Below are 16,678 nucleotides of genomic sequence, written 5' to 3'. Positions count from 1 at the left end.
ATTTTGGTTCTGTGTCGTAGTCTAGTTCATGGCAGCCATCGTGTCCCCAGCCCTAACCCCAGCGTAAGCAGAACAGTTTATTTCTGGAAGATAAGAAGACCACTGGAAAACCACTGTAAAGTGAAAATTAATTGGGAACTCTTGTTCCAGTTATTGCTGTGTAACAAATCATCCCAAACTTAATGGTATAAAAGGACAACAGTTATTTATTATTGTTTTCTCTCATGGGTCTGTGGACTGACTGGGCTCAGCTCGGCAGTTCTTCAGCTCCTCCGGATTCTTACACATTGGCCATCAGATGGTGGTGGGGACTGGAGGCATCGCAAAGGCTTTCCCACGTGTCTAGCCGTTGATGCTGGCTATTGGTTAGCTCTCAGCTGGGGCTGTTGGCCAAAACACCTACAAGTGGCTTCTCCATGTGGCCTGTGCTTCCTCTCAGAATGGTGGCTGGCTTTCAGGAGCTTGGATCTCAAGAGCTATATAGTTTTTTATGACCTAGCCTTGGAATTCACACAGTATCACTCCCACATCATTCTGTTCACTGAAAGCAAGGCACTCCAATAGCCCGTGTTCAAGGGGGAAAGGAATTAGACTTCCCGTATTGATGGGAGGGGTGTCAAAGGATTTATGGACATGTTTTAAAAACATCACAGCTCTTGATGCTGTTCTTCATCCAAATTAGATAATTTTTGGAAAAAAAAATTTTTTTGAAGGAGATTTCTTGCAGAAGAGACCTATGGCGCCCAAAATAGTCCAGCAGGCTGTTTCCATCTGCGGCTTCTTGCTACCCAGGTAGAAAGGGAGACTACACCCCCTGGCAGAATTTGGCTTTAGGCCAACAGTTTGACATGCTTCAGATGGCATTCAGATCCTTTGGGTCCCTCCCAACCAGCGATTGAAGTGCTCTTGTCTTTTCCCTACACGTCAGTCACAGTGGTGCCCTCAGCTCCTTCATCTCTGCCAAGAGTACTGAGAAACTGTAAGGAAGAAGCGATCAGAGTTTCTGTACTTTTGTAATTCTTTATCACCTTGTTATTCTCTTATACTTTCTGTTTCTTTACCAGTTTGGGGGCTGTCCTTTTTTTCTTCTCCCCAGCTGCTCTCCTGAGACCCTTTGTCTGGCAGGACTACTACCTCAGGCTAGATTTGGCTTCAGAACACACTGGTGTTTTGCTCACTGTATTCTTCAACTGCTTAATCATTATCGTTTTGTTTTTCTGAAGCTCAGAGAGTCTGCTTTCCATTGTTGTCAAGTTAGTTCTCCAGAAAGAGACTGTCTGTTCTCCAGGTCCATGCTATAGAGCCTCTCAGGCTTGAAGAGTATATACATACAGTGTCTTAGAACTGCCACCACTTTTAGCTAGCTTAGACCAAGCAGCTGGCATCATCAGAGGTGCTTGTTCTAGATTTCTCGTGAGTTAGAACAACATCTCTTGTTGAATCTCACAACTCCTAGCACATATTAGGGTCTCAGAAAATATTTATTAATTATTTGATGTATTTCATGCTCTTAAAACTGGATTTATGCCAAAGCAAGAAGGAAAATAAAGGTGAAATAAGAATTTCTTCAGAAGTTTCTCATGCTCTTATTTGGTAAAATAAAGATTGTCGAGTAGCTGATTGGCTTCTATTTCCTGTCTCCTGGAATGCTCCTTCTTTGGACCCAGGTACCACCCCTTAAGGAATCCAAAGGCTGTGTGGAGAGAGGAGCCCACATAAAGGAGGACTGAAGGCCTGTAGATCTAGCTGAACTTGCAGCCCATGGCTGGCCGTGAACATTCCAGCCAAAGCCCAGTGAAACAGAAAACCCATCAGTCAGCCACAGATTTGGGAGAAATAATAAATTGTTTTTTTAAGCTAAAAAAGAAGAGAAAAGATTGTTGAGTTATTTTAAAGTATGCTCATTATTTCCTGTCTCTAAAGCTTGCCAGAATCATCCACCTGTCGTGACCCCCAGTGCTACTTACTGCCTGTCCAGAGAAGTAGCTCAAATGAGGGTCCAAAGAGTAGTCACAGAAACCTTCTTGAACACTGTTTAGTGTCTTCTCCACAGGAATGGTGGATGGAGCACGTAATCCCTTCACTCCTAAGTAGCTATCAGATGGAAAAAGGCTGGTCAAGAGCATTTCTCCATCAACCTTGGTGGGACTGAACGTCAGAAAATGACCGCTTGCTTAATACCAATTCTTTCTCAATTCCCGCATTCTGAATATTGGTGAAAGGTGACTGGTCAAGAGGTTATGCTGTTATGTCAGATGATTGGCCAAGGCCACAAAGCAGTGAAATGATTCACTCCGTACACCAGTCTTGTGGTGATGTGATTCGTTTGTTCCTCAGCAGACTTCCAAGTCATGACACAGTGTGGATCTTTGGAGGTTGCTACCAAAGAGTCAAAACTGTGAATGTATTCATTGAATGCTCAGGGTCTGTGGACATGCCCACTGAAAACAGTGTCATTCTGATCACACGGGTAATGATGATTTAAGTAAATTTTGTGGAAACTGAAACCTGGAGAGGTTTCTTTCTTTCTTTCTTTTTTCTCTTTTTTGCTGTGTTGGGTCTTCGTTGCTGTGTGTGGGCTTCTCGTCGCAGTGGCTCCTCTTTTTTTTTTTTTTTAATTTTTATTTATTTATTTATTTTTGGCTGTGTTGGGTCTTCGTTTCTGTGCGAGGGCTTTCTCTAGTTGCGGCAAGCGGGGGCCACTCTTCACCGCGGTGCGCTGGCCTCTCACTGTCGCGGCCTCCCTTGTTGCGGAGCACAGGCTCCAGACGCGCAGGCTCAGTAGCTGTGGCTCACGGGCCTAGTTGCTCCGTGGTATGTGGGATCTTCCCAGACCCGGGCTCGAACTCGTGTCCTCTGCATTAGCAGGCAGATTCTCAACCACTGCGCCACCAGGGAAGCCCCCGCGGTGGCTCCTCTTGTTGCAGAGCACAGACTCTAGGCACCTGGGCTTCAGTAGTTGCGGCACGTGGGCCCTAGAGTGCGCAGGCTTCAGTAGTTGCAGCGTGTGGGCTTAGTTGTGGCACATGGGCTCTAGGGCACATGGGCTTCAGTAGTTGTGGCGCACGGGCTCAGTAGTTGTGGCTCACGGGCTCTAGAGCGCAGGCTCGGTAGTTGTGGCTCACGGGCTTAGTTGCTCCGCGGCATGTGGGATCCTCCCGGACCAGGACTCAAACCCATGTCCCCTGCATTGCCAGGTGGATTCTCAACCACTGTGCCACCAGGGAAGTCCCTGGAGAGGTTTCTTGACCTTTTGCATTAATATTCTCTTTGCTAGGTAAGAAATGGGAGGGTGCAAGTAGTTCTGTGTTGCTGGGGCATAAAGTGAGAGGCTGGAGGGGAGGAAAACGAGGCAATAAAGGAAGTAGGAACCAGAAGATCATACGAAACATAGAGTGTGAGAGTAATCTGATCAGCTCCATGAAGCCCTAGCAAGGACTGAGAAATGCAGGTCTGCAGAAATGCTTTGTACGGCCAGCACGATGCTTTAAAATGGATTTGAATGCTTTTTTCCACTTTGTCAGAGTCTTCAGCATTCTCTGTGGTTTTGTCTCTTGTCTCTCCTCTCCCTGTTCCTTCAGTCACTGTCGGTTCCCCTGGCTACTATTTTACTGACATTTAGGCCATTTGTGTTGTACAGGTGTGTCCTACAGGTGTTTCTCACCTACTTTTACCAGATTTTGTTTTTTAAACCCTTGATATGTGAAGCCTCCCTCCCCGCCAAAAAAAGATTAAAACTTTTTGGGGAAAAACATATGTTCTCTTTGCTGATATGGATGCCCCTCCGCATCTCACTTGTGCTCTAAGATCCCAATGGCCACTGCAGCTTCCCCTCCCCACGCACACACTGAAGACTCCTACTTTGCTCTGCCCCACCTGATGACTTTAGGACTGAATTGGTTGAGAAGAGATGAGACAGAAGAGCTTCATATTATTTTTGATATTTCCTTTTCCTTGTAGAAGATGAATATTGCCAGAAGCGAGGGAGATAAACTAGATGCTCTGATTTAAGAGTCAGGGTGTAGTCATTCATTCATTCACAGGATATTTATTGAGCACTTTCGGTGGCCCTGTTCTAAAAGCTGGAGTACAGCAGTTAGACAGGTAAAGTTCTGTCTTCAAGGGACTGATATTCTAGGGGAGAGTGAACATACAGCATGTAACTCCTGTGTCCATTTCTTTATTTTGGAGAAGTGATAAATGTCACCTCTGTCTTACTTACCATGAGAGTAATGTCTCTCACCCCACTTCCTATTAGAGAATATTAAAGACCAGCCACATGTTTGCTGCATATCAGCTTTTTGAGCAGTTCTTAAACGGCTTGATATGAGACTGAAGACTGACTGTGACTAGGATTAAGTCTTGAGGGAATTCTGAGATCCTCTTCAGAACTGATGATTTCTCTGAAAGGCCAGTTCTGTTCTGAGGCTTGTGGAAGTCTGTCACTGAACTGTGAACTAAGTGCAAGAGAGAACAAGAGACAAAGACAAAAAGAGAGGGAACTAGCTTTAAAAAGAAAGAGAACTGGCAGTGAGCTCAGACTACAGGTTTACATGGATAGTAATGTTTGGATGGATGGATGGATGGGTGGGTGGGTGGGTGGATGGGTGGATGGGTGGATGGATGGATGGAGAGATAGAGAGATAGATAAAAATAAAAGAGAAAACCTGAGTACTCGGACGTTTTCTTTTTAAAACAAAAAATTGACCCAGCGTTTCCATTGTGTCTGTTGAACTGGTGACATCAGGGACTGGCAGCCAGTCTTCCACTGACGTCAGCAAGAGCAGATTGCAATCTCCACAGCGGAGTGCTCCCCAGCCCTGATAAGTAGGGCTGGTAATTGAATGAGAAAACATTCTGAGCGATCAGCTAATTATGCTGTTCAGGCAATGGCTTTGTTCACGTCTGTTTCATCCTTGAATTGCCTGAGTGACTTTCTCACTGGGAGGGGAAGTACTTCAGTGTCCACGATAGAGGCACATATTTTGCATCTCCCTCAATTATGCTGCCTGTGCTTCCCTAGGGCAATACTTTGGCATTTCACGTTATTACAGACATTGTATGAGTTTTGATCGGCATTAGTTTTGTTCTAATTTGTGATTCAGTCTGATCTTTGTTTCCACGTGTCTGAATGTGTGCACATGCATGTTATTCCAATGCTCTTTTCTTTCACAAAGGCAAATAACCAATTTGATTTCCCTTCTTCCAGCAATCATACAATATAACAATTTGAAAGGCCCTAGTCATGCTTAACATATTAAAGCTACTGATGGGAAAGAAATTAATCTAGAACAGCAGCTATAGTATTAAAAATGAAGGATTCACGTCAACTTGGTCTTCTGGTTTAAAAAAAAAAAATCACAGAATCTTCCTGTCCCAGCTCAGAAGTGTATGTGTTGATTGTTTACTCACTTCATCCACTGAAAGAAATTAGTGGATTTAGGTGTTAAAGATAGATAATGCTATTAAAAATCATAAGCAAAACTTGCAGGAGAAAAGAAGGTTCATCTTCTAGTAAGGATTTTTCCAGTACCAACCACTGATGATAAATTTTACTTAACTTCTCCTTACATTTAGTTCCCACCTCTTATATAGTTTTGTGTTCAGGCTTAACTAGAAATGCCTCCTTGCTTCCTGAACACATTGTCTAGAATTTGATGCCGAATTTCTTACGCTTGTACACTGAGGAAGCATGGGAGAATCCCAGTGCTTCTTGGGTCTCTTGGGACAAACACATGCTTGTCCTTAGCAAGATGGTTATTGCAAACCACACATTCAGTGGGACTTTGAAATCCTCACTGAGACTAGGAAAGAACTTGTAATTTTGAGGAACTTGAAAGGAGGCTGGTGTGGTGAGAGTGTGGTGGGCAAGGAAGAAAATGGCACAAGGTGAGGTGAGACAGGTAAGTGAGGGCTAGATCTCCTACGGCTTTGTAGATCGTTAGAGTTTGGATTTTATTCAAGCCATTCTCCAGTTGTTGCTGAGTGGACAGAGCATTTAACCTGAGTTGCCTATAGATTTGGTTATGGATGGGCAAGTTGCTTTTTTCTGCCTAGTGTACCTTGGAATGTTGGATGGACAAAATGGAATAATGTATAGTAAATGCTTCTTCCACACCTATGCAACCCTCAGTGTTTGTTCTCTCTTCTGAATATGTGTATCAGCACTTTGAACTTCTGTATCAGCTATTTAGTATTTAGTGTATGCTACGTTATGTTTACGTCGTTCATATTCTGTTTCTTCCAACTATAGATTATTAGCTCTTTGAGAACAGAGGCTTCAGGGCTAGCACACAAAGCTCTACACATAGTAAGCACATAGGGGTTTTTTTGTTTGTTCATTTTAAGGATTTGAGGTTTCCTTTATTTAAAACTTTGTCTACTGGTTTTGTTTTGTTTTTTTTAATTTTTATTTATTTATTTATTTAGTTTTGGCTGTGTTGGGTCTTCGTTTCTGTGCAAGGGCTTTCTCTAGTTGCGGCAAGTGGGGGCCACTCTTCATCGCGGTGCATGGGCCTCTATCGCGGCCTCTCTTGTTGCGGAGCACAGGCTCCAGACGCGCAGGCTCAGTAGTTGTGGCTCACAGGCCTAATTGCTCCACAGCACGTGGGATCTTCCCAGACCAGGGCTCGAACCCATGTCCCCTGCATTGGCAGGCAGATTCTCAACCACTGTGCCACCAGGGAAGCCCTGTTTTTTTTTTTTTTTTAGTAAATGTATTTTTTTTTTTATTTTTGGCTGCGTTGGGTCTTCGTTGCTACACGCGGGCTTTCTCTAGTTGCAGTGAGCGGGGGCTACTCTTCTTTGCGGTGCGCGGGCTTCTCATTGTGGTGGCTTCTCTTGTTGCAGAGCACGGGCTCTAGGTGCATGGACTTCAGTAGTTGTGGCACACGGGCTTCAGTAGTTGTGACTCGCAGGCTGTAGAGCGCAGGCTGAGTAGTTGTGGCGCACGGGCTTAGTTGCTCCGCGGCACGTGGGATCTTCCCGGACCAGGGCCCAAACCCGTGTCCCCTGCATTGGCCGGCATATTCTTAACCACTGCGCCACCAGGGAAGTTCCTGTCTACTGGTTTTTAAAAATTATTACAAGTAATATATTTCATGTACTTTTGTATATGTTTGAAATTTTCTATTGTAACAAATGGAAAACAAAGTAGGTTGTTAAAAAAAAGCAATATGGTGCAAAGTACAAAATAAAAATCATCTGCTATATCATAGGGACTGCATAATTTTTGTTTTAATTGGTATTGTTAAAATTGCCTTTCCAAATGGCTCTTTCAGGTTTCCACTTTTACTGGCAATATCAGTTTCCTAATTTCTCGCCGGTGTTTGATACTGTCAGACTTTTCAACTTTTGCAAACCTGATTATTGAAAAATTGTATCTAGATTTACATTTCCCCAATTACTAGTAAAATTGGACATTATTTCATATGGTTATTAGCCATTTACATTTCTTTTCTCTGTTTATGTCCTTTGTCATTTTTTCCTTTTGAGTTGTTTGTCTTAGTGAATGCAGGAATACTTTATATATTCTAGGTACTCTTCCTCTGTTAATTGTATGGTAAATATTTTGTCCCAATCTCTTTTATTTTTTTACCTTTGTTTCAGCTTGCCTTTTGCATTCAACAGTAAAGCATAGTGGCCCTTCTTCCATTTTAGGGAGGTCAGTATTTTTGATGATGATTATGTCCCATGTATAGCCCAAGATAGTTTTCTGAAATGATCTTTTAGAATGAACTCCTTGGCATGACCTATCAGCCTAAAAATAGTCATCACCATTTGCTGTCTTGGCCCAATAGACCCCTTTTGTTTTCATATATTTTAGTTATTTTAAAAATAACTTATAAGAATAATGAAAGGATAGTTAAAAAATCTTCATTTGAAATTTTAATAATAATATAAATGTAGCAACCCCAATCTTTATTCCATATTCTCCTGGTTTTGAATATACACACCTGAAATGGGCACCTCTGAACTCAACTAACTACTCATCAACTGTCATGCATGAACCTGGAATATATACATCTTGAAAATACTGGTTCCAGACTTCAGATACATCTCTAATAGGTTCTAGCTTGTTACTTCTGGTTCTTCCTGCATTTGTATTATCAAAATGCAAAACTTGAAGAATTTTTGGAAACGTTAAATGGCTCATAATTTTGTTGAAGAGAAGACAACTATCTTCTTTGCTCCATAATTTAAACACTTTCATCTTTAGATTTATAAACATCAATCAAAATGATCGATCAATTTTTTGAATTTTTTATTTCTTTATCTGTATCCTTCTAGTCACTTTTGTATATTAACCTGCCCTCAGCATTTGTCCCCTCATGAACTGTATCAAATAGAATTTGGCACACAGACCCCATAAAAGATAAAAGAATGTAGTCATATGCCCTTTTAGCATAACAGGATAGTCCAAGTTCTTGTTGCAAAATATTGCATGATGAAGTCGTAGGGGAGCAAAAGTTTTCCTTCTACCCTTCTAGGTTCTTTTGGTTGGCCTAATAATCAAATTGATGTAAGATAGATTTACAAGAGAAAAACCAATTTAATTTCATATGTACAGGAGCCCCATAAAAATAAGAGACCCAAAGACAAGCCTCAGGCAGTTGAGGCTTATATGCCATCCTGAGCTAAGGAACAGGATAGAGGCCTGGGGCTTTGGAGGGGAGGAGGGTCATTCACAGGACAGTAAGAAGGGCAGATGTTTTCCCTGCCACACAGATATGTCATTCAGATAAAAAATTATCTCTGGTAATACCTCTCTCTCTGAGCCAGCTTCCCTATCTAGATTCTTTTAGGTAGTTAAGGGGGAGGGAGAAAGTTCTTCCTGTGTCTCTTGGGCCTTATCTTAACTCAAAATAATCTGCATGCTAAAGCTGTACGCTTTGGGGAGGCTCATTCTGAATCCCTCCAAAGTCCTTCCTGTTGAATGACTAACTGAATGAGAACACCTATTTCCTTTTTGTTCTTAGAAATATACTGTTCACTCATCATTTCTTGAGTTAGAAAATTTGTCTAGTATGTGGTCATCTAAAGACTCATAGTCTGAAATTTTGCCTTTTTGATAAATGTTACCATCATCATTAGAGTCTTAAGTGCTGCTATTTGTCTCTTTGCATTCATCTTCTGATTTGTCTGATTGTGAAATGTCTTCCTCTGTCAATTTTCTTCTCATTGGCATTATGGACAGAAAATTTTAAAATTCTGAACTCTCAGCTGTGCTCAATTAAAGCTAAGTGCAGACTACAAAGATAGTGTCTCAAGTCTTTTGTACCTTATTGAAAGATGACGCATACTTTGGACAGTGCAGTGAGAAAATTGAAGGATAATGTAATTGAATCACTTTTGCATCATCCTTTTTGGGGATTTCATCACTCTTCCTTTCTCTTATCATTTGTCTTTTTTTAAAAGCATAGTTGTAAAAAAAAAAAAAAAAAAGCATAGTTGTAAATAATCCAAGATGTAGGAAAAAAAAAAAGACCACTAAGATTCAATAATATAGCTTAAATTTATAAAAGCTTGTGCTGGACCCATATGGTAGTTACAAGATAGAATGAGTTTTACTGTATTTTTGATAATAAGTATAATTTCCCTTTGTTGTTCGGAAGACTCTAAGAAGAATAAAATTATGAAATAACAATCCTCCCAAGTAGTAAGGAATAGTTCCAAAAAGAAAGTAAAATTGGGCCCAATGGACCTAACGTTATACCAAGGACTGAGTTGACCGGAAATATATACTGACTGTATTAGTGAAGCTTTTAGTGTGGAGTCAACTGGAATGTTTAATTCGGTTTAGCCTTTCTTTACTACACTGAAGCCTGCAGGAGTTTGCTCCAGCTTACAACTTTCTGTTCTGACCTTCCCCTTATCTGTGCAGCATGGACAGAAAGAATAAATTAACTTCTTTTTGACTGAGGTAGGTGCTTCCTCCTCCTGTTCATTCTGTTTGCAGGAGCCCTGCTTTATCTCGTGTGTCTCTCTTCTAAGCCTCTTTTCTCTATCAGAGCCCTTGAGCTGTTAGCTGTTGAAGTGAAGTGCATCTCTGTTGAGCACAGAGCACTGCCAGCATCCCAGCTGGGGAGAATCTCTAAGAGGTGTGTATGCCAAGCACGATATCATTGTGTGCAGGCATTGCAGGAGTCTGCCAAACTCAGGGGTAGGCTGCCAGTGCAAATGCCACGTTGACATGACATTTACAAGTTGAGAGTCTGGAAAAGGACTGGCAGTGGGACACCCTTCAGCTACCTCATTTAGGTTGGCAGTTGCAGGGCCAACTTTTGGTTTGTAGACTCAGAAACCATAGTCAAGAAGTAATACTTCGTATAGAATTTAAAACTATCACTGCCGCTTTTTCTAGTAAGTGATGAATCCTGTTAGCCTGTTCCTGGGATGCAGGATAAACCAGAGTGGTAAGAGTGCAGAACCTGGAATCAAATCTGGATTTGAATGAGGGCTTTATCACTTACTGTGTAACCCTGCTCAAGTTACTTAATCTATGTAAGTCTCATTTTCCCATCTATAAAATAGGGATAATATCACTTTCCTCATAGGGTTATCAGATGGATTAAATAATATCCTTAAAAGTGTAAGCACTTTTCCCAGTGCCTGTTCAATACTAGGTATTCAATAAATGTGAGGTATTTTTCACATTCTTTAGAAACTTGTGAGAAATTCAGGTTTTTAGCTGTTCCTATCTATCTTTTAGTAAAAAGTAAAAGGATTCTCTCTTTGACTTAAGAATTGCCAGAACAGTACGCACAGGAAGCCCAGAACACAGTTTTCTCCAGCTCTCTAGGAAAACTTAGAGCCAGAGTCAGGATCGTTTGAGCATTTTGGCATCTCTACAGTTTCTTAGGTACAGAAACCTTTGAGGTGTTAAGAACTTATTTCTGTAATAGCAGTCCTTTGATTGAATTGGAATTTTTCTATGGCAAATTCTAATGCAAAGTGCAGACCTAGAGCTATTCTGAAGGATATCCTGTGGCTTAATAAAGAGGCTATCATTTGGGTGCAGGTAAGAAGGTACTTGGTCTTGATTAAGTCTTTTATCAAGATCTAGTAGCTAAATAACAGACTTTTCTGTGCTGCTTGTATAAAATATAATCCTCACCATAGCGCTTCGTTTATTTCCTTTAATCATTTTCAATACATTAGTAAATTCTCTCAAATGATAAAATTCTGTCTTTTCTTTTTTCTCTTGTTTTTCAGATCTTCAAAGTTGTTGCGGGCATTCTATGTTCCCTTCCTGTCAGATCAGTATACAGTGTATGCAAACTACACCATCCTCAAACCCCGGAAAGGAAAGCAAATCAGGAAGAAAAGTGGAGGTTAGCACCATGCCTGTGGCCCCAAAGGACAACCATCCTGTTAACTGGTAATTCCACTGACAGGACTCCCTCCAAGTCATCATTTGTAACATTTGTAATAAAAGCCGTCTGACAAGAATACTGGAATCTGGGCTCTCTGGGCTTTGTCAGAGTCAATCACATTCACTTCTTAATGTGTGTCTCTGTTCTGCATGTACACTTTGTGCAGCTAGGTGGAGAAAGGCCCTGAAGTCCGGGTAGATACATTGCTCCACATCTCATTGTTTTTCTTCTGTTCAATTATTTTACTAGACCGGAGAAGAGTAGAACCAGCTTTCAGGAAGAACTGAAAATCCCGGGACTGGATGTCTGTGTTGAACTGTTCTACACACTCTGGCTTGGCATCCAAGAACTAGCCTCCCTTGGGCCGTATGAGCTTCTCCACCAAAGCTCTTTGGCAGCTCCTAGCAGACCTTCTCGTTCCAATCCTAGTGCTGAAAACGAGCGCAGCCTAATTGCCAACCTACATGTCCTTCTCACCTCCAGCAAGACTAAGCTTTTCTAAAGCACGTCACAGGACCAGGACCCTGCCCTGGAGGTATCTCAGGAAAAAGGCAACCAGTTGAGGAACTGTGGCTTAATTTCATTACATAGGATGCCTCTTGCTTTCATCTTATTTCCTTTACAACAAACTGTAACTATATGGGTTTGGGTTTTTGTTTGTTTGTTTTTTAAGTTTTAGCATGCTGTTTCTTGAATTCAAGACTTCCCTGTATAAAGGTATCAACAGACCAGACTATAACTGTACAGGACATACGTGGAGAAAATTAACTCTATCAGTTGGTAGATTTGGATGACATCACATTTTAAAGTAATTTATTCTTAGGCCATTTCTGAGGAAATTAAGAATCTCCCTTTTTTAAACAACCCTAGTGAAAAAGACCAGTGTATGTTCATGGCACCTGTTTTTGAGTATGTCTATTGCAAAGCTCATCCTGCATGGGGCTCCTCTAGTCAAATAGGCAATGATAAGGACTTAATTAAAACATAAGTATATACTTTACTTTGCTTTTACACACAGTATTTCATAGTTTACAAAGCACTTGCACATTATCTCATTTGATCCTCACAGTCATGACGTGAGGTAGACAAGGCAAGTGGTTTTATCCCCATTTTACAGATGAAGAAACTGAGACTATGGGGCAGGGGGCAGGGGGAGGTAAGGTGACTTGCCCAAGGCCACACAGCCAATAAGTAGTAGTGCTAGGACCAGAACCTGGGTTGCCTAACTTCTCATCCAGTGCTCGTCCCTACTCCTCACTTGACTATGAAAACATTACTTGAAAGAATGATGAGGTTGGCCAGAGACCTAATTGATAACGTAACTTTCTATTTTAAGGAAGAATTTTATCTGTGTTTCTGTGAGTTCTTCGGAGCCTCCAGTCTGCCTGTTGGTTAGACCATCATCGTGGTACTCTGGGATGCAGCCTGGCCTGTGGCAGGAAAGTAGTGCTCATGTTTGGAAGTCAAGCTCCTTTGCAGCCACACAGGATCCAATACCAGTTCCATTCCTATAGTCAATCTGGGGTCACATTACAGTGCCTTATTTCCCTAAGGGTGATTGTGTCCAGTATCTGCAAATAGGATGCATTCATTTTTCAGAGTTTCCATCTTTCATTTTTCAAAGAGAAGGGATTTTCAGTAGGAACTGATTCCGAGAGAGGAGAAGTGACAAGGGAGGAAATGGCTAGTCACCACGTAAAGAGTCTTCTCATTCGGATCCCCTCTAAAGGAGTATCTGGGGAGGGGTTGAAGAACTGTGAGTCAGTAGGTCTAGGTAGCATAGAACAATGATAACTGGAGAGTGAAGATAAACTGGGGTCCCACTCGCTGCTTTAAAGATTTTTGTATTTAATTTTCAATACTTGATTACTGTTTCCCAAGGCAAATATTGGCACATGTGGTCTGACTATAGGATAGAGAATTTTTAGTGAAATATCTTGCCATACCTGCAGTAATAGTGCACTGTCCTTCACAGTGGCTAGAGCTCTTTTTTTTTTTTTTGCCAAGGTAAATGAGAGAGTACAGTAATGGAGGTCCATGGTGAGTGGCTCTTTTCTAATCAAAGTGGTACAGTGAAGATCCATTTTATCATGTTTCATGTTAAAAAAAAAGCCTTCTGAGCAAGAACCTACTGTAATACAGCACAAAAAAGGTCATGATCAATCTAGGTGTTCCTTGGGAATATCGGTTGCTATCCCTTTTAAAACCTGATCTCGGTTTGCTCTGTTCTATGAATATCTTTAGTGAGAGCACAGTAAATTGCAGAACACTCTGCCAAATTCGATAGGTAAGGGATATAAAAATGAATGTTTTTTGTTGTGAAGGTGTTTTTCACATGATACATAAAAGCGTTAAAACATCTCCACCTCAGCAATACAGGGAGGTTAGCTTTGCCTGGGAAGAGAGTTTCAAAACACTTGGTGAGAGTAGCATTTCTCCTCCAGAGAATCAGTGTTCAGCATGAGCTGACCGCTCTGCTCACTGTAAAGTATCTCAGGTACGTTTTTCTCCACAGATTGTTGACTATCAAGGAATGAATGAAGGTCTACAGCTTATTGGTAACAACCTTTGATTATGGAGCTGAGCGAGGGAGTTGGGTGTATTGGCAATTCCAGGGCTCTCTGATCTCTAGCTCTTAAGCAGCCTTGTCTGAACCCCAGATCTCACAACACTGAGTCCTATTACTGAACCAGTCTGTGTAGTAGCATCTGTTATCAAAGTATACCTGTCAACTGGTAGGTGTCATCTGATAAGAAAGACCACTCATTTTAATCTCTTGAGATTATAACAGAAAAGTGAAGCCCACACTCTTTATTACTGAATTCAAGTGTACAAACTGATTCTCTGTTTTAAATCAAGGTGGTTCTTGATCCCAACCATTTATTTGGGTCATTTTTTCTAGTTTGGACTTCTGGGAAAGAACCTTCAAACCCCCATGTAATTCTGCAGCATTAGGTCTGGATTGACCATTTGGGCAGAGCACAAATGGAAATCCTTTATTGTGTTTTGCATTTTGTGGGATTTATTGAAATAAGAATTCACCGTGATTGTGCTGTCTTCTGGCCAGTGTTGGGCAGCTCTGCTTTAAATTTCGTTAATTTTATTTTCTCTGAAGAGCAAAAAGAGGCACAGTTTAATCTTTGCCTCCATAGCCATATTAAGCTCATGTATTAATTCATTCTTAGGCTCCTACATTAAATGCCTTGGGTAAACAGATAAATGGACATGTGCTCAGCTGTAATTTTTTTGCAAGAGAAAGATCTGACTTCCATATGGCATTGTTGGGTTTCAGAGGCTCTCTGGTGTTTTGATAAATCTAAATGAATGTTGCCTTTAATTTTTCCAGTATATAATCTATTTAACCGTGAGATTCATGCTGCAAGTGAAATCAGGAAGCACTACAGTGTTGAAGCAAGAGTATTGTTCAATTCATTTGTCTTCCTGATCCTTGTACTTTATTTCACATGTCAGTGTTTACATTACATACTGTATTTTCTGTGAAAGAAAAAGTTAAATAAATCTTGGCAGTTTGATTTTCCTTTTATTAAGTTGATATTTTCTCTCTTGCTTTTAGCTTTTAAATCTTTGGTGGCGATTGGAACCTGAAGGAGCTCAACTCCTTCCATCACCCCCACTTTCATCCTTCAGTGTATAGACCTGCCCTCTGTAGACCAAATAGCCAGAATGTTTATTCTGAAAACTCTGGCAAGAAGCCATTGGAAAACCCAGTGAGGGTTAGTTTAATTTTGTGGAAAAACCAAGCACAGTGGGAACTACTCAGTGTGTCAACATTGTGCCTGAAAGAGAGTTTCTGGGTCCATGTTACGCTTTTGGATTAAGAATCTCTGGGCTTTGAGAGTCTTAATATTCATAGAAATGTGATCTAGTAATATCTAACATTTAGGTAATTTTCCACTTTGTCAGGGGTTGTCAGGAGCAATAAAACTTTTTTTGTGAATGAATTTCTAACATCATTCCTGTATCTTGCACCTTATAGCCAACAACTTCTAGTAACCATCTGGTTTAGTACCACTGGTTACCAGTTTTCTTTCCATAGGACCCAAAATGCCCAGGAAACTTGGTTTGATTATTTCTTCCAAGTTGTTTTAGAGAAGGATATTTTATTAATATAATTCCAGAAGGGAGAAGTCTACAGCCCTAATGAATTTCTTTTCCCCGCCTAGAAGGTCATCCTTCTCCCTGTTTATTTCTCTTACTTTTAGGGCCAGCTTGAGTCTCCCTCTCTTTTATGAAGTCTTTCTAGACTTCAGACCCCTGTGATTACTTCCTGAACCCTCTTGAGTACCTAGTGTCTTTACTAATGACATAGAACCTTAACATGCAACCCTTGCAAACCTGTCTCTCAAGAATATTGTTGGCACGTCTGGGGGCAAAGACCATGTCACACTTCAAGACACCTGCAACAAAAATACAGCTGTTGCTTTCAACTTGGTCGATTTTAGGCCACAGAAAATAGAGCAAGTCATGAGCCCTATAGTAACTCAAAGGGCAATTTGGAAGATGTGAATGAGGCTAAATGCTATGTATATTTTAGGAATTCTGAAGGATACATGCTTTCACACAAAGGAGGATTCCTCAGAATACCTTCGAAAAAGAGAGATTGAATTTCCTTTATTGAATATTTTTATCATTACTTGGTTTTGGAGGGTCAGACAGCCCACAACACCTTCTGAATGAATTTGGAGCAGAAAGCCTCTCGTCCAGGTGTGAGGAGATGCTCGGTTCCTACCAGATACATGCCCTCCTAGGAAAAGGAAGTCTAACTGCAAGATGACTTCGTAGTGATACGTTCAAATTCAATAATATCAAGTAGTAAGTGGTTTTTTGCAGCTGAAAGCTGTTTTGGCTCTCTTCAGCCCTGGAGTTCACCACAGACCTGGCATTGAAACAAATTATAACCAACAGATTTGATAAATGAAATGAGAGACATTCAGATAAGGGATGTGAGAATACAGAATTGTAGTGAGACGACAGGCAGACTGGGAACTCCTATTGTAGCTCCTTAGAATAAACAGCTCGTGATTAAAACAATTGGGTTAAATAGCATACCTAAGTATGAGCATTTCTTTAAAATATTTAAAGAAATCTTAAGGTATCTTTATAAAATACTTCAAGGTAGTAGGGGTTTTTGGTTTGTTTTTGCTTCTAGTTTCTGGGCTGCATGTTCTGCCTTGACATGCCTAGAGATAAGAGTGTAAATCGGGTGACTCTTGATGGTCCTATCAGCCAAAAGATTGTGTGAGATAAAAGTAACTTCTTCTGACAAGGGTTTCTTGCAGACC

At 40.9% G+C, this 16,678-nt stretch overlaps 1 protein-coding gene across 6 annotated transcripts in view; it reads left to right on the top strand.

Moving 5' to 3' along the window:
- Window positions 1-14,919, top strand: part of ALG9 (ALG9 alpha-1,2-mannosyltransferase) — a 96,905-nt gene extending 81,986 nt beyond the window's left edge. For 4 of the 6 annotated variants that reach the window (XM_036860767.1, XM_036860763.1, XM_036860769.1 and 1 more), the window contains 2 exons: window positions 11,215-11,333; window positions 11,625-14,919. In XM_036860767.1, the coding sequence (XP_036716662.1) occupies window positions 11,215-11,333; window positions 11,625-11,662 (157 nt within the window). In that variant the 3' untranslated portion in view covers window positions 11,663-14,919. Of the gene's footprint in view, window positions 1-11,214; window positions 11,381-11,624 lie in introns of all 6 variants that reach the window. The other 2 variants (XR_005020921.1, XM_036860765.1) reach the window with 2 other exon arrangements.
- The last annotated feature ends 1,759 nt before the right edge of the window (window positions 14,920-16,678 follow it).

Source organism: Balaenoptera musculus, chromosome 8 (assembly GCF_009873245.2).
Source record: "Balaenoptera musculus isolate JJ_BM4_2016_0621 chromosome 8, mBalMus1.pri.v3, whole genome shotgun sequence".
Classification (NCBI taxonomy): Eukaryota; Metazoa; Chordata; class Mammalia; order Artiodactyla; family Balaenopteridae; genus Balaenoptera; species Balaenoptera musculus.
Note: the sequence above shows the minus strand (reverse complement) of the source record. Positions and strands in the feature narration are given on the sequence as shown.